We start from the raw sequence: 20,424 nt of genomic DNA, 5'->3' as shown, positions 1-20,424 counted from the left end.
GGCAGTGTCGCAAGACCAGAAGCTGAAGCAGCGATGGATGGAGACGATCAGGTGACATCCCACTAAGCAGCCCGACCTCTCATTGGACTACTTTTGATATCGATAAGAACCGATAAGGGCTTATCGCGGCTTCCTCCGCATGAATGTCATAACTACTTTCCGGCCGGGGTACCTAGGTAACTACCTATCTAGGTACTCCAGCTATTATTGCCCACAGCTGGAGCGATCCTAAACAACCAAACGTTCTAATATGAACAGACTCCTTGTGCAAGAACTTGGTTATAGGTACTCTTGGCTAAAGGACATCTCGCTAGCTACTGATATCCGCAGCTGGAGTGCTTGGAGTGGCGCCCCTAAATATATATCCTGTTTTGGTGGTAACAACAGGTAGTCGCCCACTCGCAATTACCCAATTGACTAGCTTATACCTTCTATTCACAATGTATCAAGTACTACTCTATCCATACCACGAAGGGTCGTCAAACATCTAGCGGGATGCCATGCGTGATTGTTTCTCTCAGCATCCGAAGGGTCCCAAGTCACGTGACCCAACAGTGTCTTTGGCAGCAATCCGGGTCGCTGGGACCGTGGACGACTCAAGATTCCTCTTCTCCAATTTTGACGGCTTCGGAAAGCCAGAGTACGCGTCTACCCCAGATGCCCCACTCATTGTATATCAATGGGTCGACACGATAGACTCTTGCATGGGCAAGTACCAGATCGGAACTGCCGGATATCTTAAGCTGATCTAGAACGAACCGTGACCCTTCGCTTCGGCTCCCATGGTTCAATTAAAACTATGGTCTGAGCTTGTACGTCCGCTTTGCTGCATAATGTATGTCGTGATATCAGGGTGGCCACATTTGCCAGCCCCATCCGCAAGACGCATCGCTGCTGCCAATGGCGGGTGAGGTTTCCGCTTGCTCTGCACTCCATATGAGTAGTGAAAACCTATAGCCGCCTCCTCATTCATACGGGTGTCCAATTGGTCTCGGATATACTGTCATGATGCAAGAATTGGATTAAGCTTCCGCAATCTAAGGCTCTGGTGGGCTGCTCTTTCTTCACAGTCATAGTTTGAAGAATTGCATCATATGGTTACATCCACGTCGCTGTGACGGCCTTGAGTGAAGCCTATATGTCGTCGTTATATGGGCGGGCACTATCCCTGTCAGCATTGATGTCGGAAGCATATTGCTGATCTATGCACTATTCTACAATTCTGCCCTAACTCTGCCTTTTACGGATTCAGACATATTCTTCAACCATCATGCGCATCTTTTCTATTCTGAGCGGATTCTTGCTCGCCGGAGCTGTTGCTGCTCAAAATACCAGCTCGCAGAACTCGAGCTGCTTGCCCCAGTCCTCTGATGCCGAGGTCGTCAGATATGCATGGGCTCTGCAATCCTTGCTTGAGAAGTACTATACCTCTCAGCCCCTCAACCGAACCTTTTTGAGCGATGCCACCAACGGCTCAAGGGCGGAATACTATCAGAACATCCAAGGAATTCAGAGACAAAACCGCCTCGGCGTTCGTGCTGTGCAGCAACTCGGCTCCATCACTCCCGGCTACTCCAACCCCTCCTGCAACTTCTCCCACCCCAACGCCACTGATGGCGAGGACTATGTCAAAAATGCCCTTCAGCTTGAGGCTAGCGTCGCTAGTGCCCTGATTGGGGCTGCTGGATACACTCAATCCCCAGAGGTATCCTTCCTCCTATCTCGCCTCGCTGCTGAGCACACTGCTGGAGCAACCTGGCTTGGCGCCCACCAGAGAGGTGTTGTTTTCCCAACCAACAGTACCTCCTTGGTGCCCGCTTACAACCCTGAATATGTCCTTGGCTCGGGTAATCAGGCTGGAAGACTCGGAAGGTACCTCCACGGCTGCGTCGAAGCCCCCTCGAGCCCATCTGGAAAGCCCTTCTTCATTGGCCCTCTTGTTGGAAGCGTCGGCAATCAAACTTCCGCCACAGTAGGCGCCTCCAGCTCAGCTTCCATTTCACCTACCGCGCGCGCCAGAAGAGTCTTTTAGTGGCTGGTTATGTCCCACCGCTAGTTACCTTTCCAATCGGGAACTAAGCACAAGGTTGGTGTGGGACGTTGGGTGACCAGGACTCATTGGTTTGGGGGAACGGCTGTCCAGTAATGTTGGATATATCGTTTACCTGGCATTTGTGAACCAGATGACTTCGCGTACGTACTCATGTGGTGGACCAGGTCTGTCAAACGCGTTATGTGATTGTGTATATTACTGTACAGACTTAATCCTTGAAAATAAACTTCTGTGACGGAGACATAAGTCAATGATTCAGAAAAGGCAGATAGTTCATACTCCTTCGGCAGTCCCGAGTAACGCTCAGATTTTCTGTGCGCTGCCAGATGATCGAGGGCTATTGAGGGCGCGAGTACTAAGGGGAGAGAGGTCTGCAACAAGGACGTTTTCTCCGAGCTGTGCGACACTACCTAAGAAACACAAAACAATCTTCCCCCTCAAGAAGTTGAAACCCGTGGACTAGTTGCGTCCTAATCTGTTGTGAGTCAAGAACCAATATCAGCCCGTAGACCGGGAAAAAGACTTCATTGCAAACATTCTTGTAGGACCGGATACTCTGTAGAACTGAATGTTGGAACTTGCAGATCCATAACACCGTTAAATCCTCCATTCCGCGAAGAACTATATACGCTACGTTATACGCTTTTATCAACGCCGCCGACCCTTAACCTCACTGTCTTTCTCTTGATTTGTACCTCACGGATTTCCCTAGGCCGTGCCGCGCCATACATTTACACAACTTGGACCAAAAAGTAGAAGCGCCCAACTACATGCCATTTCAGATCAATTGTGGAAGAGATAACCCCTCCCCTCCTCAACAAAGGATCTCAACTCCGCGATAGCATAAGGTTGAGCTTGATCTAAGCTTAGCTTTTTTGCGAGGTCTTCTCTCGCCTGTTTCTTTCCCAAGGTGTCCCTTCTCGGTTATAGGTCGTTTTACCCAAGCCTCACTGTGGTAAGCTACGCTTGCACAACTTTCACTTAACAACGATTTGTGATTCTTTCTAGCAGGGAGTGATCCGGTCACCTCAACTTCATCCTGCCCTCACTTGAACTTGACTCTCCAATTTTCGTCTGTTGCCATACTATAAATTCTACCGATCGCCGCCTGTTCTTCCGCTTCGACCCCTCTACTTCTCCTCAATACCTCTTTTTCTTGATAAGTCTCTTCCCTTCCTCAGTATCTCTTCTCTTCGGTGCCTCTACTCCGCGCTTTCAACCTTGCAATTAGTTGGGCTACAAAGCTTTCTTCGTTCTCGTCTTCTTCACCTTCAAACCCTCTTCTCTCTCCCTCAAACTCTTCTTACATGAGTGAGATCATGTCCCTGAACCTTCTCACCACCTCCAAATTCTGACCTCTCCATACATCTCTCTTCTTTCACCGTCACCGAGATTTCGTTGCTTGAATCTCTCCTCCATACCCCCCTAGGTTCCTCACTTCCTTGACCTCCTAAAGTCCACTCTTTCTCTTTTCAATACTCGAGATCTCGATTCCTTGATCATTTGGAGCACTTTCCTGTTACCTCCTCCCGACCTCGTGGGCTTTTTTCCTCACCCCTTTACAGCCCATCCTTTTAATACTCTCCGACTACCATACAGTCTCTAACAGCTTCTGAGATTCGTCTCGACTTTTTCAACCCCTGATAGTCGCCCTTCAAGGTTGCCCAGATACCTATTGGCTCGTCTACGCTGCCCACATCAGCAATGATTACTCAAGCCCAAATCCCTGGACTCTCGGAATCGGAATTCGAGCAGCTGTCCATTGCTAGAGCACGACGAAACAAGGATTACAAAAGACAAACACTCATTCGTGCTCGCATCGATGCAGGACGAGAGCTAGGCAAGTGGCTTCTTTCCAAGGACTATCTTTGACACAGTTCAACAGGTCAAGAGCTGACTATGCTGCACAGATCCCGCCGAGGTTGTGCAAGTTCCGAATCAAGCTCCAACGCAGTATACCTTTACAAGTGTGCCACCATTTCCGCCATTAACCGACACTGAGGGGAACCCTCTACCTACACACCTGTCCAATGACGTGCCAATGCTTGATGCGGGGGATGTAATTCCACAGACCGAAGAGCAGGAGGCTGGAGATGGAGACGATGTCCAGAAGTAAGTATCATGACATAGCGAGGTATACGGTGATTAATTTTCATAGGTTTGCGGATATTCAAAAGCAGTACAAAGAGCTCAAGAAGCCGTCCATGCTTGAACGAGTTCGCTATGAGGCTGCTAAAAACAAAGCGGGCATCCAAAAGAAGATTTCCGAGAATCGTAGACTGCTCGAGGAAAGGGAAAGGAATGAACGAAACGAAGACCATCATTCGGAGGATGAACTATTTGTCGCCAGCGAACAGCGAGCCCCAACGGGGACGAAGCAGCCATCATCAGATGGTAACATTCAACCCGCGGGTCCCGTCCCAGCTCCTGCCCCCAAGAAAAGAAAACAGACAAATCGAATTTCCGCTGAGGAGGGCCGCAGGGCACTACGAGTAGGGTTTGGTCCGGTCCGTGAAAGAATACAAGCCAAGAACAAAACCCTAGGGTCTTCTAGGAAGGGTGCTGGTGCTAGTCCTCTTGCACCAGTGGCTCCTGGCCCCAAGAAGGGACGAAAGAAGAGTACTGCGGAGAGCCAGCCGGACATTCTCTCAAGCCTTTCTGAGAGCGTGCTAGAGCAAGCTCATCGCAGCGCAGCGATTCCAGCACTCAAGGCAACTTCTGCTCGAAATAGACAGACAGCCGTTGCTCAGTTGCTTGCTAGTATTCCGACAGAAAACCAGGAAAAAGCAAAGGAAGATGGCGTTCTTATCAACCAGGCTCCCAAAAGTTTCAACAACCGTCTAACTATGGACGGCAGCCTTGAGAACGGATTCAAGATGAAGGGCCTCAAAAGTAATCTATACCACTATCAGGTAGGAGGATCTTTCTGCCCTATTGAGGCATTCACTGACGGATATACTAGGTGCTGGGCTGTGCTTTCATGGTAAGCAGGTTTAATTTGGAGAAGGAAGCAAACTGATGTGACCAGCGTGACCGAGAAAACTCACCTGATGAGCCTCGAGGTGGAATGCTGTGCGATGTTATGGGTTTCGGAAAGACACTCCAGTCTCTGGGTACGTTTCTGTAGCTCATAGTGGGAGCCCATCACTTACAAGTAGCCCTCGTGCAGCAAACATCGTGGATGGGACTCCGTCAGACCCAGATGACCCCGTTCGAACTACCCTGATTATAGTGCAATCGCACCTGGTTGAGACTTGGATGGACGAGATCATAAAACACTGCGATGAAGCAACCATCGGCGAAGTCGTTATATACAACGCCCAGGCGAGGATTAGGAGTCTAAATGTTGTGAAGACCTTATTGAAGTGTTCTGTCATGTGAGTACCGCGGCATCGAGGGAAGAAAAACAAAGATCTTGCTAACGTATTTGCCAGTATCACAACTTACGATGAGGTCCGACGCTCATATCCGTGCTTCAAACCACCAAGGGAGGTCTCTAGTGAGAACGATCTTTGGGAGCAGTGGCAAGGCGAATTTAATCAGAAGATTGGCCCCCTTCATCAAATCAAGTTTCTACGGATTATCCTTGATGGTGAGCACGGTTTTGTTGACCGTAAATTGGCACGTACTAACATGAATCTGTAGAGGGCCACGAAATCAAGAACCGGAACTCGAATGTATCTCTTGCTTGTCGAGCTCTCACGGCTCGCCACAAGTGGGTAGTGACGGGAACGCCCATAATAAAGTCAGTTAAGCGCGACTTAATCCCCAGGTTATTGCCCAACACATTTGCTGACTGGGAATCAACAGTGGAAACGAAGAGTTTTACCCCTTGCTCGACTTTATTGGGGTGCCCGATGTGCAGAACAGCGACTACACGCACTTCCTCTCGTACTATTGCAGTGAAGGCGATGGTCAAAAACGCCTTCTTAACATGGCAAGAGCCTATATGATTCGACGGACACACGCGAGCCGACTATTCACAAAGCCTATCCTACAGCTGCCGGATATTGAGGAAAAGACAGTCGAGGTTATGTTCTCAGAAGCCGAGTGGATTCTCTACGAAGCCATCCAGAACTCAGCGATTCAGGACATCAATGGTTAGTATTGGATCATGTTGATTCTTCAAGAACACTAGCTTACGCTATTTTAGATGCCGGAAACCAGCCTGATTTTGTTCTCGCCCAAAACAGGTGTTGCCGCACCTTGATCCTGCGACTTCGGATGTTCTGCGACCACCTTCTTACTGTGCAGCACATCATCAAGCCTCTCTTGCGTGCGGGCTCCTTGATGCAAGACCTGAAAAGGCTCCTTCAAGAGGAAGGTATTGGAGCTCTTAATTCCTCGGCTGATATTGTACGTTGGCTTCAGACGGTCAAAAAGGACTACACGTCACTCGTCCAGCAACGGCGAACAGAGCAGGAAGACGAAGCCGACGAAAACCAGATTTTTGACCACAATTCTGAGCTTAGCGACAAGTACTGGGAATTGAGTTCAAGGATCAATCAAGAAAATAATTGGTTTGAGATACTTGCTAGGTCCTTTTGTGCTCGGTGTGAAAAGGAGCCCGAAAAGTCCGTGGTAGCGTCATGTCTACACCTCTACTGTGAAGACTGCTATTGTCAGCTGGTTCGTGAAGCTGAGGAACTTGAAGCTACAGAGCCGGGACTTGAGCGGTCCCAGGAAGTCAGGCCAATCTGTCGAAAGTGCGCGCTTCCCATTGTAGGGGTAACTCGTCTTCGCTTAGACCAGGCCGAGCCGGAGGAACAGCCGGTACCTGATGAGCACACACCAGCCCAGAAAAAGGGGAAAGGCAAGAAGACGAAAATGGGAACAGGCAAGAAGAAGAAAAAGGGTAAGTCATTGAAATCCTTATCTTAATTCATTGATTAGAGCTGATTTTATAGAAGGAAAAACTTCTGCAGGCCCTGCTGCTGATGAGGAAGATGATGAAGATGATCGAGATTGGATTCTTGCTTGTGGAGCCAATATGCCCGGCGCCAAATTGATCAAGATCAGGGAAATCATCAAGGGCTGGAAGGGGGAGAGCAACAGGACCAAGGTCGTTCTATTTAGCCAGTTTACGGACACCATTCGAATCCTGTCATCGATGTGCGAGGATGAGAAATGGAAACATCATTGCGTGAGTACCCAGACCAAAACTAACAAAACGAAAAGGCCTTTCTGACCAAGCTTTAGATCACCGGAAAAGTTCCAGTTCGCAAGCGCCATAAGATACTTGAAGAGTTTAAATCGGATTCCGACCTAACCGTATTGATTGTGAGTCTCAAGGCCGGAGGCACGGGTATTGATATGACAAAAGCTCACAAATGTATCCTGGTTGATCTTTGGTGGAACGAGGCCATACAGGTCCAGGCGTTCTGTCGTCTCCTTCGCCACGGACAAACAGAGAGGGTCGAATGCGTGAAGATGGTAGTGCAAGGGTCTGTTGATGCTTACATGCTCGATCTGCAAGAGCGAAAGACAAAGGAGATCAATAACACAATGGGAGAAGATAAATTGCAGCAAAGGGACACCATGGTTGACCTCCTCAAGCTGTTTGCAGACGTGTCAAAGGATGAGCAAGGCCGACTTACTTTGAAGTCGAAGTCGCGCCGGACCAGGGGTGCATGGAAGAATGCTTTCAGCAGCAAAGACAGTCATTCACGCACCGCCTGATTGGGTTTACAGAAGAAGCATTGATTTTTGCTTTCTTTGTATTTAATGAGAATGCGCTTGAAAAGGACAAAATATTGGGGGGAAAATAGGTTGATTTACTTCGCTGCAGGAGCGGGAAACTGCTTGCCCGGGATGCTGAGATAGCCACGGCAATGGAAAATCTTTGTTCCTTTAAAGCGGCCATGAACAACTTCCCAATCAAGACTCGTAGATTTTTGCTCCCGCCGATCATGATTCCAGCCATAGTCTGGCAGACTGTATCAACCTTTCATCCACCAGAAATAATATGTCTCCTCACGATGATCGACCTCACTCTGCTAAGCGGAGAAAGCTGGATTCTCCGCAGTTACAGCAGTCTGAGGATGCCATCAACTCACACACGCAGCTACGCTCGCTGCTGACTTTCCAACAGAACCCTGTAGAGTCCAAGCAGGGTAACATCTCCAGCTAAAAAAATGGTGCGCACAGAAGCTAATTTCGAAATGTAGGTATCAGAAAGTTCAAGGAATTCCTCACTTCAATAGGGCAGACCGACAATGAGGGCGAGAAAGCTAAAAAGTTCCGCATTCTCAAGGCGTATTGCGACACGCAAATCTCTCAGGCCGCCGAGGAAGCAATCTGCTTTCCGGATTTAATTCAAACGTGGAACTTCGGCGACAGCAGTAACACCGAGTCTCTACTCACTGTTGTCCCCTCTGTCTTGGCTATTTTCATCAAGACTGTTTCGAGTCATCTCGACTTTCGGGAGTTTGGGATTGCGCTCTGCAAGCATTTACTGCAGAAGGAGCAATTGCGGTTATTGAACCGTGGACTCTCAGCGAACAAATCCAAGGAGCATCTTATTTCTCCGTGTCTCCGACTTTTGACGGAGATTGTCAGTTTCGATGGCGGCGCTGTTGCTCGCCAGCTTTATATTGCACGATACATTACGTTCAAACGTATCGATGTTTTCTTGACTCCGAACAAAGCACAGCTTGAAGAGAGCTCTGAGGATCCTAATGCATCTACTCTTAGAAGGAATGCTCAGCGCTATGTGTTGGCGAATTTGAAGTTCCAGCATGTTTCCAATAAAACGGACATTATTGAGCAGCAAAAGGTTATGAAAGCTTTTCTTGAACACCTTCGAAAGGATCCGCGGGAAATCATCATCGATATCCTCAGAGCCATTGAGAAGGACATCATCCAAGATAGCTCACTTCCTCGAAATACCAAGACAAAATTCTTCAGCCGCTGGAACTTGGAGAGACTTGTCACTTTGTACGGCTATGATCGCGAGTCTGAAGAGCAAAACACAACAGATGTGTCTCTTGCAGATGAGGTACACAAGATCTTGATGACTGTCTGCACGAAGACGGAACACGGCGTTCTTCTACCTCAAACGGGCTGGTATCCCAACGGTTCTGATCCAGAGTCGCTTCCTACTGATGATGAGGTCTCCATTGACCTCGGTCTTGACTCTGCCGCATATGTGGACAAATATCGAGAATTTGTACCCGTTCGAAATGGTACCCTCTCTTATCTGATTCAGACCCTGCGTCCGGATGTGGATAGCCTTCAGATTACCCTGCTTTTATCAATTTTCAGAGCCGCACCCGAACTTATTGCTGGCTATTTTGCTAAGAAGACTATGTTTGTGTCGGATCCCAAACCTACGCCTTCATGGATGGCTGAATCAACTGTGCTTTTCTCGACAGTTAGCCTGCCTGTTCCTGCCAATCTTGGTTGGAAAGATAAGCTACCAGCTATGCCGCCCCCGGTCTCGGTAGTTATTGAGAGTGTCCTTCCTCGCGCGCTGACACAAAAAGTCCTTACCCGCTGCTTCAATATGAACGCGGAGATTGTGACCTTGTTCGCTGTGAGAATATTGACCATTTCGTTCAACAAATTGCGCGCAGTTCTTAAGATCTTCCGTGCGGACCATGGTGTTAGCCAGCCGCTCTGGACCCAGGCTGCAGACAAATTGGTTTTCGAGTTCTGCAACCGCTCTCCTTTGGTAAAAGATGTTGTAAACCTTTTCCGGAAAACATCCAAGGACGATTTGCAGCAACAGGATGCAGTCTCGGAGCTGCTTGCTTGTTTCTACGAAGTTATACCTGATGCAGCGTTTGAGGAGGGATTTGATGTATCGCTCATTCTCGTGGAAATTCTGAAGAAACTGGAAGAAGAAAAGCTTGACTCAGATGATTCAGAGCTCTTATTGAGTCAGCTGCAAAATATCTTGAAGATTGCCCAGCAATCGGCGTCCTTGCGTTGGTGGCAACAACCTGGTAAATAAACCTCTCGATCTTTTTTTATCTGCTCTAACGTGAACCTAGGATCTATGAAACTTTCAGCCTTTACCTCAACCTTGAAAGTCTTGATTACTGCGTCCTCCAGAGAAACTTTGGGGGAGATTGACCAACTACTCAAGAATGTTCTTACAGAGCATTCTGTCATCTTGCCTGCATCTTTCTCTGCTCTCGTATCCAGCTTTGACTCCTCAGAACCCGAAACGTTCCAGCATCAACTGGGATTCTTTGACAACTGTGCCTGTCGTATAGCTAAGAAGCCTGTTCATTACTATGATCTGCTCGGTTCCTTGGTCGACTCGACAGAGTCACTGAGCCCTCTGGCCGCCGCTGTCATTGAACAATGGCCCTTTGTTTTTCGGGCTGGAAATGCGAGTGCCGAGAAGGCAGTGGGTCAATTTGTTGCTAATTTGCTTGCCAAGCTTCATTCAGTAGGCGAGGATCTTGCAGGACTGAAAGCCGCCCGTGATGCTTTAGTCAACGCCACAGCTGACAAGGACAAGAAGCTCAAATCACGGCTCAAGAAGGCACTGAAACATAGTGAAGATGTCGATCAACAGGTTGCCAAACCCGTCACTGATTCACCGAAGCAAGAATCTCCGGTTTCTGCGAAAGCAAGACAAGACGTGGATCTTGAAGGCATGTTTGGTCCTCTACCCGTGGAAGGCACGACTCATAATGAACTGCACCGGTGGGAGCAGAAGGAATTGGAGATGTCTTTGGAGCAAGGGCGGATCGCAGAGCTTTTGCTTTGCGTTTGCTCGGAACATGAAGAAGTCCGACGACAAGCGTATCCGCAAATTTCAAAATTTATGATGAAGCTCAAGGTAATTTCTTCTTGTGATCTGGTTCTCGGAAACAAGCTAATATCTGAGCTAGGAGTCCAAGTTATCTGAGTGGCGGACGGCCTTTACCCTTACTGGAGAGCTTCTCGAGACGGTCAAACAGCATGGAATCGAATCGCCTGTACCATGGATAGTCGGAGAGTGTGCCTCAAGGTGCCTTTCGGTCCTTCTCAATCCCATGCACAAACTCTACGGCAAGGTGAACAAGTTTCTTCAGAAAGCTCCTACATGGGACGTCGAGAAGGTTCCGTCTTATTGGATCGATAAGATTTTGCTGCACGAGCCGGAGTTGGATGACGGCTATTTTGAAGAAATTGGCTGGCTGTTGGATCTGCTCATCGCTGGTCTCCGCACAGAACAGGTAAGCTGCATACTCGCGCGTGAATTGTTCGTCTCTAATAGTCAAACAGGATATGGAGATCTACCGCCGAGCCAATGTTTTTGAAAGAGTTTTGGCGTTCTACGAGTCGCCGAGTGCTGGCTTTTCAGCGAAGAAGAAGATTGTGCATTTGGTGTATCGATCGGTTCAGGTTCATGGAGCCACAACACTAATTACAAGGGCTGGAATTATCAGCTGGATACAGAGCCAGCTGCCAGCGGTCACTGACAAGGATGTGTCAACGCTCGCAGCCATGGCGCAGTCGTTATATGAATCAGCGGACCATGACCGGGCCGCGACGTGGAGTGGAGGTGCTGCGCTACGGACAGTTGAACACATCGCCGTATAATGGCTGTGAGGATGTTTATTTTGGAAATAATATACCCATCTAGTAGAATTGATAGCCAAGTATTACAGGGCCGCCGTGCAGGGATAGTGTGTGGCAACCTCGCTAATCCCCAAAGTGCACTCCAACTCTAACTTGTAGATTCACGTAATAGCTCCGAGCTTGTAGTTACAAGAGTGACTATCCTAGAGAATCTCTTTTCGTTGCTGGCTCAACTACGTGGACCAGCCACTGCAGAATGTGTTGTTGGCCGTTTCCTTTCCTTTTCGGGAAGTGCGAAACTTCAGACTTCGACAACCTTTCCCCATTGCTTCACCTCCCTTTACCACTCCTTTCATCCCATCCCAATTCCCTTGTCTTTAAGCTCCAACGCGTTATACCACCTCATTCGACCTCTGAAATATCCTCAATCACGTTTTGACCCAAAAAATACCTCGACTTCTCTCGTTCACAGCCGACTCGGCACTCTTCTGCCCCTCCTCGTCCGCACTTCATCCCCAACTCGACCGACACCGATCGATCGGCCAGCAACGCTGGACCTTTGTCAGACAATTGTTCTACCTTTCTTCCCCGCACTGCCTCATTCAATTCTTACATAAATTTCAACTCCCCGGGCTTCACTCCACTTCCCTATTCTCTTTCGACACAAGTCATAGCCGACTCAGCGGCCGGGCAACAATCCTGCACCGACTCGACCTTTGAGCGACCGGAACCAATGAAAACCTGAGCGGCTGCGAATAACACATCACATTTTGCCATTGTAATGGCGCGACGCTACGAAATTGATGAGCTGATATGGCTTCGCTCGTCGCCACTGGTCACGAGGCCAACCAATCTGCCTCCGACAGAAGAATGGATGGGGTATGCGACCTCATTTTTCAGCCTTGAATTTGTGATGTTGACCTATTTTGTTCACACAGACCTCTTCCGGATCCTACGTCACAACGAAAGTCTAGCAATAACCACAACGAAACATCTGGCCGCAGGCCGAGCCTTTTTGAGACCCGTCACATTTCTCGCAACTCGAATTCTGGTAAGACACTGCATATAGGATGCTTATTTTCTACTTTAAATATCGCGAGTACGCGGTACCTTTCTCTAGCAGACTCTAACACAAGGCAGAGGATATCGTACTAGGACCTCCGAAAACTGCTTTCGCTTCTGCATCCCGCATATCCGGTAAAGGCTCCATCGACGCTACGGAACGGTCACCGGCCAAACAAGGCGATCCAGAAGACCCAAAAAACGACCGCTTCAAGTTCTTCAAAGACCGTGATGCCGGAGATAGGGACTTCGCCGGACGCGAGGGCAAGATGGGGACATTCAATAATAGGCGCGGTGATAAGGAGGACTGGAATAACGGCCGTCCCCGTCGTGCTTTGGGTCAAGAAGAGCAGGACAAAAAACCAAGGCGCAATGGGGAATTCGACAGGTGGGAACCCCGTGAGTCTCGAGACACTCGAGACCCGAAGTCTGAGCGCACCGTGGGCGAGAAAGATGGTCGTTTCTTACCTCGTCGGGACGTGCCACCTGGACGTGGTAGACACGAAGGTAGTTGGTTCCGCGATGAAATTGCACAAGACGCACCTGATACCGAGGAAGAGAAGGTATCACTGCGTAATCGAGATTGGCGCCGTGACAGACACGGTACGGATCGGGACTGGACTCGAGGGGCCAAAATGGAACAAGAGCCCGAATGGCTGGATGCAACAGACCGCGACGAATCCAGACGAGTTCATACCCAAGAAGACTTTGAGCGGTGGAAGGAGAAGATGAAGGCGGGATCATCCCAAGCCCCCCCTGACGATAGGAGAGACTCTCCTATTGAACCGACCCCCGAACCTGCGCAGCAGACTTTTGACACCAGACCTACGGACGGAGAGATTTTCAGCCCCGGTGGTGTCCCTTTGCACGACTCGGCAATGGAGCGCTTCTTCGGCTTGTTGGGCGGTGAACCGAAGCCAGCTCCGGAGTCTCCTCTGCCCGCCGAGCCTGTAGCGAAGAAGGAACCAGTTCTGGGCAAACCAGGCAAATCTTCTCGCTTCGCGGGCCTGTTCAGCCCACCCTTAGGCAGTCCTGCGAAAGAGCCCGAATCACCCATAAGCGCTAAGTCCCCCCCGCCTTCCATGAACCCGTCTGCCGATCAAGAAGGCTTTCAGCGTATTCTACAGATGCTCGGGGGAGGCAAATCGCGCAATTCAACGCCTCATAATGATCCGATCCAGCTTCTCGCCCAGAGCAGCCAGCAGCCCCCTCTTGTTCATGCGGAGCAGACTCGAAGCCCGATTTCTTCTCCTCCGCGGGAACGCAGCCAACGGACAGAGCCGATGCATATTCAAGACCCCCCTATCCGAGCTACAGATGCCCCTTACAAAGAGAACTTGTACAGTCAGGAATCTCAAACCCGAGACCGCGAGAACTTGCTCCGTCTGATGCAGCAGGTCAGAGTGAGCCCTGGTCAAGGCCAAGGCCCTCAAAGTCAGCCCCACAATGCCGGTCCAGTTCATGGGCTGATGAATATGCCTGACACTATGCCTCATCCGCCTGGAATCGGGCCTGCTATGAAGGGACCGGGCTTCCTGGATGACCCGGCAATTGCCGCCATGCAGCGACCGGATGTCGATCAGCTTCGACGACGACCGGCCAACGGACCCCCAATGGGTTACTTTGATGACGTTCCCTTTCCACAGGGTGGCCAGGTCCCAATCACACCTGGTGGGAGCCGCATACCCCAGGGTCAAGCGCCGCCTGGGATGGGTATCCAGCGTCCCCCTGGGTTTGAGCATATGCCGCCTCCTGGCTGGCATCTACCGCCGCAGCCGCAACCGCAGCCACAGCAAGCTGGGCCACCTACACCTTTGGCTCCTCCTCCAGGAATTCCTACACCAAACAGGGGCGTGAATCCGAGCTATATGCCCAACCCCATGCCGATGCATGGAAATTTGCCACTCAATGATCGCCAGCCATTTCCCCGTGGCCCTCCTCCGCCTGGAATGATGGGGCCTCCCGGATATATGAATGGACCCCCACCTGGAAATTTCCCACCCATGCCGCCTAATGGAGACAACATGATGGGCCCTTTTGATGGAAACCCCGGTCTTCAAGGACCTCCTCCGTCTTCTAGACACCTACTTGACATGTTTGGACAGGTTGGAGGCGATGCTAGGGGGGGTATGGTAGGACCTAGGCAGTTTAGATGAGCAGGTCGCTTAGTAGGGGTGAGGCCATGACATGCTCGCGGAGTAGTTTGTTACTTGCCGAGGTCGACCCCATTGTGCTATTTGGAGCCAACAAGTCCCAAACCGTATATCTCTTATCTCCAGCTTGATTGACGGGATTCTTTATGTCTAACCAGTCACTACCTTGACGTTTGGGAGCGAGCTTGTGTGTGAGAGTACTAGCGATTGTCCATATCTCAGATCATGTACCCGATCTAATCCAATGCTGGTCCTTATCTAGGCCTGGAAAGTCATTCCGCCCAGAAGTGTAGTGATCCGTAAGCTGCTTACAGGGGTGTCCAAGGTCTGGGGCCGTGAGCGATTTGTTGTTGTGGTAATGAATGAAATCCCTCAACTTGAAAGTCAACATCTCCATTTCCCTTCATCTCTGCCCCCTCTTTATTCCTTCCACCAACTGCTGACCGCTGCCAGTATCAGCAGGCCTGTCAGTTGAGACTGCAAATCTTGTTGCAGTTTCGCAAGGCAAGTTCAATAACTCGGGCTGTTGGTGCGTTTTGTGCTGTTGCATTGCGCTTACATCTGTCTCTCTCACCTTGCAACGATTTCTCTTTCGCAAGAAGCTCATCACACAACCACTCAACAGATCCCAGTTAGAGTCTCCTCCCTCCTACTCCAAGCAAGCTAACAGTGTCTCACTCCCACAGCGTCCCACAACATGATGGATGAAATTGACCTCCAGCTCTGCCTAGGCATCGATTCAATCTCACCAACCTCAGACACACCACGGTCGAATTTGCAGAGGGGAAAGCGGTATTCGAGGAGTTTTGACCTCAGCAACAGAGATACCGAGCCGGGACTTCTTCCTCCACTCTGGGCTCCACCTAAACGGCCCAAGCTGGATGCTTCTGGGATCACTGGCGGCCGCTCCCCAGAGATCAGGGACCGAAAAGAGAACTACGAAAGGGGGTACCTAAGACTTCCCCCTAGGAAGAGAGTTAGGACTTCATTATCTTTTTCGGCCGTGCAGAGGAAGACAAATCTGGGGACGGCTGGGAGTGATCCTGAGGAGAGACCTCCGGGTCAGACTTTCATGGATTTCGCCGGAGAAGACAAGGTTGCAGACACGGATGTTGATATGGATGCTGGTGCTGAAGGGCGACCACAAAACATCGATGAACCCCGTCCTCATCCTCCACCGCTTCACCATTTTCTTCTCCCCCCTGTTCCTCCACCTGTCTCATTCGAACCACCAGCATCCTTGCCTAGCTTACCATGCGGCTCATCGTTTACGCATGATGACTCTGTCCCGCAAACCGATCCTTTTGAAATCTTCGAGGACCCAGGGCCAGAGTCCAGCATGTTCATGGAAATCGACCTGCCATGCTTTGTTGACCCCTCCTGGTATATAACACCGGACGATAACAAGGAAAATACGAACGAGGACGTCCAACAGCATGATTCCCAGGTGACTGAATATAGGAGTGAACAGGATTATCATCTTACGTACGCAGAGCTTGGGTTGCATGAGCCTATTCTGGCTCTCGAGAACCCACACCACAGGCACGCCACTACCCTGGCAGAAGTAACAATTGCGTCAGAAGGGGCAGGTATCGAAGAGCATCAGCACCCATTGCCATCGCCGACCACACTGAGCGCTACCGAAGTCTCCCTGCGGGCTCTCCCAAGTCAGACAGCGGCCACCGACGGTTCTCTTAACCCAGCAAGCAACCTGCGTTCTGTTCCACGGAGGATACTACGGCTAACGTGAATTTGATTAGATCTGACACTGCTCACTTGATTTGACCACCTGTGCTCACGCTTTGTATTTCTGATTTGCAGAGACTGTCTCCAAGACCGAACTACAAAAGATACACAGTAAAATGGAATTCATGCGCTTTGCTTCCCTTCTTGTTCCAGCTCTCGTTTAGCCTTCTCCATCACGCTCTCCAAGACCCCCATTGCAACCCCCTCCTTCCCCACGGGGACAAAAACATGATCATGGAAGAACCCACTAACGACATTCGAGCTGACTTTCTTCTCCGCAAGGGCATTGCTAATGGTCGCAATCAACCCGACGGCTTCTAGGGAAGAATGCACCTTCAGTGAGATCTTCTTGCAGGGGAAGATATAGTCGGACTCGGTTAATCCGGCGGAAAGGGCGAGAGACGGGGTTGTGATGATTGTTGTTCCTTCAGATTCTTTCAATATCATTTCAGGAGAGAGAGACTCGAGGGTTTGTTGTGTTGGAGATGGGAGGGTGAGGAAGATGTATGTTTCGGAGTGCAGGATTGGATGGAGGGTGGAGAGGAGGGTTGGGAGGGAGGTTTCGCCTGTTGGTGGAGGAGACATCTTGAGACTTTGAGAAGTGTAGGGGAAAGACGCTGGGGATGTCTACGGTACTTATAGTTCCATCGGTGGATCGGCAGGCAGCCTAATTGGGGCAATCGGAAGAGAACCGAACAATCCTTTGGAACGTCTTCCGCTAAGCTAATCCTTCGCGACCACCACCATCCATCCGACCCCGAGCTCTTCACACTACTCTATTCATGCCTCCGTGCAGATGAACAACACACATTGCTAGTCGGCAAGATTCCAAGGTCCGAGATGCGAGGCTCGACGCAACAGTACCACCGAAGAATAAGGCCGAAGCCAGGCTATCCATTGCACCTTCTATGTTAGGGAGACGTCATTGTCCTGCCTTGGCTTAGCGATTGCTCAGCAAGATGAGAAGGCTTACTTTGTCAGTTGTACTGGCCCCAGCGGAGAGAGACGATCACAGGGACGTTCCTGGAAAAGCTACCAACTCACATTCCATCCAATTCAGCCTCTTGCCTAGGCAGACGCGTAATACCATCTACCTCATCCAGAAATAGAAGCGCGTGGACGCCATGCGATCGAGCCGACCTGCAGCTCACTCCCCCTGAGTCTCTCGGGGGATTGTCCCAGGTGGGGGAAGCTGCTGTTTCTGCGGGGTGGGTGGCACAAGGCTACGAACATGCCGGTAGACTGCCCTCTATTTTTACAACCGCGTGGAGGTGACTTCATACATTCTGCAGCGATTGCCCATGAATCTTCGCTGCGAGGCTCACGAACGCACAGTCAGCGCGGACCTACCTGGACGAGGCTGCCCTTCTTGATCATCTCGTCATGGGTTATATAGTTCGAGATTTTCGCCACCTTGGACCGTGCCCAGAAATTGCAGCAATCATACACCTAGTCATGTCTTTGGCCCTGTCATCAGAGTACTCCGGCTCACATCAGAGCATTGGGTCGGACTCAATTACCCTTGCACCTTCACTGGATCAGAGCGGCATCACGTCCGCCACCGGCAGCAAGCGGAGCATCAACACCTACGTCCTTAGCACGTCGAGCACCGCTAACCCAATACGTGGGTTTCCTTTGCAGAGATTCATCGGCAGGGCCATTCTTCTCATCTTGGTTCCGCCTCTCATAACAGCCTACTTCATTGTCCTGTGTAATTTTTATCGAGTCCCAAACCCCGATACCAACTCATATGGCCATCGAAATGCTCTGTGCGTGTACTATTCGTGGTTCATCATTGGCGTTTTCGGCCTCGGTATCTCCAAATATGGGCTATCAGGAATTGAGGCTGCGATGCTCCAAGACCGCCAATGGCACGCCAAAAATGCCATGGCCTTGCTTATGCATAGTTGCCATTCGTGGTCAGGGCCTGGTGGATGGATCAAGTGTCTTGGAATACTTCTGCGGAAGAGAAAGCTGCTTCCTGCACCTCGTCTTTGGTGGCTTCTCAGCTTGCTCAGTCTCATGGTGACTCTTGCACTGCCATTGTCCGGTTTGAGTCTTGAATTGTGCGATGGCTTCGTGAAGGACCCCTCACAGTCGCCTCTGATGATTGGTTACTCCTCGGAAACATTCAACAGCAGAAATACTTTCTCGTCAGCCCAGGAGGCTTGGGGGCGTTGGCGACTCAACGGCGGATCGTCAATAAGACTTCCGGGAGCTGGAGTTGCTTATACGCCAAAGGGTCTTGACCGTTGCAATTATGATTATCTGAAAGACATTCCCAACTCTATGTCAGCCGTGCAGGATGTCCCAGACTTGTTCCTGATACCGCAAGCGACATATCCCAGTAGCGGAAGCGCATGGGGGGTTCGATTGTCATACAACTGTTCGGTAGTCCGGTATGCAACTCAGTTTACCATCCTGCCAAAGAGAAGCTCTCTGTCTGTCAACAACTGGACATTTCCCGACTCAGTCAACATGGGAACGGGACCGCCATCAATTGCAGGAGTCACGGTGTATAATACCACCACTGCGAACCTGTTTGCGTATGTGGAGCTTGGGGCGACCTACGACACAGACTACACAAAAGAACGACAGACTGAACCGGATATCTTGGAATTCGCCATGTGGCAGATTCGAGCACGGACATACAGCAGCAACGACCTCAACTATACTTTCAATAGCACAATCACAACTCCAATCTCCGGCCTTGGATGGCCTGTCATTCAGCACGCCAACGGGTCATTCACGCCCAACACAACATTCCTGAGAGTTCAGGAGAGTCCCGAGCATAACGTCACTTGGGACGGACTACAGAAGTTTGTTGCGAACGGAAAAACGCTAGAATACGACCAACCTTTTCTCGAACTTGCACCCTCCCCAATCGGAGCCCGATGTCAGGCGTGGTCCGAAACAGGCACGGCGACCATCAATCCAGAGGACCTGTCTTATTCGAACTTCATCCGCGTCCCTCCCGCAAAAGCAGACCCCCGTCTAGGGGATCAGTATGGGGCACTGCCCTTTGGCCGCACTGTCTGGTCACACTTCCACAAACACCGAAAGACCGCATTCACCAATCTCCTCGATTCGATCAACTTTCCACCGCCAGCGCTCGTCAACACCAGCGAAGCATACCCTTATTACTTCCAAGCCGAGTACCTCCGGATCTCGCTCATGCGCGCCTATGCCATCGACGCCCTCAAGCTCATGTACAACGGCTGCGAGTCGTTCGTTCAGACCGAGCAAACAAAAACGCACATCAGAACCTTTGACACCCTCACTGCCTCGCGGCCGGGCAAGATTCTCGTCCCAGGTACCGTGCCCGACTCACTCCCCACAGTCCTGTTCGCCATCTGGGCGGTTGGCTGCGTGAGTCTTGGGCTGGCGTATGGGTTTCGGCTGAGATGGACGGAGACGTTGGACGGGTATAGCTTTCTCCGGTTTGGAGCGGACTATGCGCGTGAGATTAATGGTGGAGATGGAGATGGAGATGGGGCTGGGCTGATGAGCCATGGGGCGGAGTTCCATCGGAATGAGAAGTTAGGTAGGTTGCCAGGGTTGGTTGGGGATGTGTGGGGTGAGAGGGAGGTTGGGAGGATAAGCTTGGTGGGAGGGGGTCGAGTTGCGCAGAGAGACAGATTGTACGTTTGATGTATTGTGCACATTTGTTGTTGTTTTTTTTAATAGAAGTTTGCAGTTATACAACCTTATCTCGATCTAGCCAGCCATTCAAATTTACAATACAAGCGTGATAGGAAGGTACGACGAGAGTATAGATAGATTCAAGAGGAAGGAGCAACGGGCTCCAGCAATCAAACGTTCCTTCTGTATCGAGTCTCTACTTAACAAGGAAAGAGCGAATGTCAGTGGTAGTTGCCGTGTAAGCATGTG

General features: G+C 50.4%; 7 protein-coding genes across 7 annotated transcripts; 6 read left to right on the top strand and 1 right to left on the bottom strand.

Moving 5' to 3' along the window:
• The first annotated feature begins 615 nt into the window (after positions 1-615).
• BJY04DRAFT_176448 (uncharacterized protein) lies at positions 616-2,293 on the top strand. The gene has a single exon (XM_073709481.1). It carries the CDS (start codon positions 1,271-1,273, stop codon positions 2,030-2,032), a length of 762 nt encoding a protein of 253 aa, XP_073577520.1. The 5' UTR covers positions 616-1,270; the 3' UTR covers positions 2,033-2,293.
• A 4,655-nt stretch (positions 2,294-6,948) lies between these two features.
• BJY04DRAFT_176447 (putative SNF2 family helicase) lies at positions 6,949-7,832 on the top strand. The gene has a single exon (XM_073709480.1). The coding sequence runs from the start codon at positions 7,367-7,369 to the stop codon at positions 7,730-7,732; it is 366 nt and encodes a 121-aa protein (XP_073577519.1). The 5' UTR covers positions 6,949-7,366; the 3' UTR covers positions 7,733-7,832.
• A 154-nt stretch (positions 7,833-7,986) lies between these two features.
• On the top strand, positions 7,987-11,701 carry BJY04DRAFT_225576 (NPA1/URB1 family protein). Its single transcript, XM_073718236.1, has 5 exons — positions 7,987-8,166; positions 8,221-9,999; positions 10,048-10,847; positions 10,900-11,226; positions 11,276-11,701. The coding sequence occupies exons 1-5, from the start codon at positions 8,019-8,021 to the stop codon at positions 11,591-11,593; spliced, it is 3,372 nt and encodes a 1,123-aa protein (XP_073577518.1). The 5' UTR covers positions 7,987-8,018; the 3' UTR covers positions 11,594-11,701.
• Positions 11,702-12,182: 481 nt separating this feature from the next.
• BJY04DRAFT_5948 (uncharacterized protein) lies at positions 12,183-14,900 on the top strand. Its single transcript, XM_073720700.1, has 3 exons — positions 12,183-12,451; positions 12,511-12,623; positions 12,713-14,900. The coding sequence occupies exons 1-3, from the start codon at positions 12,354-12,356 to the stop codon at positions 14,788-14,790; spliced, it is 2,289 nt and encodes a 762-aa protein (XP_073577517.1). The 5' UTR covers positions 12,183-12,353; the 3' UTR covers positions 14,791-14,900.
• Positions 14,901-15,710: 810 nt separating this feature from the next.
• On the top strand, positions 15,711-16,597 carry BJY04DRAFT_5935 (uncharacterized protein). The gene has a single exon (XM_073720699.1). It carries the CDS (start codon positions 15,860-15,862, stop codon positions 16,535-16,537), a length of 678 nt encoding a protein of 225 aa, XP_073577516.1. The 5' UTR covers positions 15,711-15,859; the 3' UTR covers positions 16,538-16,597.
• Positions 16,322-17,227, bottom strand: BJY04DRAFT_176440 (ACT domain-containing protein). Its single transcript, XM_073709479.1, has one exon. The coding sequence runs from the start codon at positions 17,116-17,118 to the stop codon at positions 16,657-16,659; it is 462 nt and encodes a 153-aa protein (XP_073577515.1). The 5' UTR covers positions 17,119-17,227; the 3' UTR covers positions 16,322-16,656.
• A 761-nt stretch (positions 17,228-17,988) lies between these two features.
• On the top strand, positions 17,989-20,184 carry BJY04DRAFT_212728 (uncharacterized protein; the record flags this gene model as incomplete). The annotated part of the gene is made up of 1 exon (XM_073714674.1): positions 17,989-20,184. One exon carries the CDS (start codon positions 17,989-17,991, stop codon positions 20,182-20,184), a length of 2,196 nt encoding a protein of 731 aa, XP_073577514.1.
• Between the last annotated feature and the right edge of the window lie 240 nt (positions 20,185-20,424).

Source organism: Aspergillus karnatakaensis (assembly GCF_047715665.1).
Source record: "Aspergillus karnatakaensis strain CBS 102800 unplaced genomic scaffold BJY04scaffold_1, whole genome shotgun sequence".
NCBI lineage: Eukaryota > Fungi > Ascomycota > Eurotiomycetes > Eurotiales > Aspergillaceae > Aspergillus > Aspergillus karnatakaensis.
The sequence above is the reverse complement of the archived record's forward strand: the minus strand, read 5'-3'. Positions and strand labels throughout refer to the sequence as shown.

What these genes read in the sequence shown, in the direction of transcription:
- BJY04DRAFT_176448 (XM_073709481.1), top strand. Translation starts at nt 1,271, where the DNA reads ATGCGCATCTTTTCTATTCTGAGCGGATTCTTGCTCGCCGGAGCTGTT.
- BJY04DRAFT_176447 (XM_073709480.1), top strand. Translation starts at nt 7,367, where the DNA reads ATGACAAAAGCTCACAAATGTATCCTGGTTGATCTTTGGTGGAACGAG.
- BJY04DRAFT_225576 (XM_073718236.1), top strand. Translation starts at nt 8,019, where the DNA reads ATGTCTCCTCACGATGATCGACCTCACTCTGCTAAGCGGAGAAAGCTG. An exon ending in CCCTGTAGAGTCCAAGCAGG is followed by an intron (nt 8,167 to 8,220) that starts GTAACATCTCCA and finishes TTCGAAATGTAG; the next exon opens with GTATCAGAAAGTTCAAGGAA. An exon ending in GCGTTGGTGGCAACAACCTG is followed by an intron (nt 10,000 to 10,047) that starts GTAAATAAACCT and finishes ACGTGAACCTAG; the next exon opens with GATCTATGAAACTTTCAGCC.
- BJY04DRAFT_5948 (XM_073720700.1), top strand. Translation starts at nt 12,354, where the DNA reads ATGGCGCGACGCTACGAAATTGATGAGCTGATATGGCTTCGCTCGTCG. An exon ending in CCGACAGAAGAATGGATGGG is followed by an intron (nt 12,452 to 12,510) that starts GTATGCGACCTC and finishes TTGTTCACACAG; the next exon opens with ACCTCTTCCGGATCCTACGT. An exon ending in TTCTCGCAACTCGAATTCTG is followed by an intron (nt 12,624 to 12,712) that starts GTAAGACACTGC and finishes AACACAAGGCAG; the next exon opens with AGGATATCGTACTAGGACCT.
- BJY04DRAFT_5935 (XM_073720699.1), top strand. Translation starts at nt 15,860, where the DNA reads ATGGATTTCGCCGGAGAAGACAAGGTTGCAGACACGGATGTTGATATG.
- BJY04DRAFT_176440 (XM_073709479.1), bottom strand. Translation starts at nt 17,118, where the DNA reads ATGTCTCCTCCACCAACAGGCGAAACCTCCCTCCCAACCCTCCTCTCC.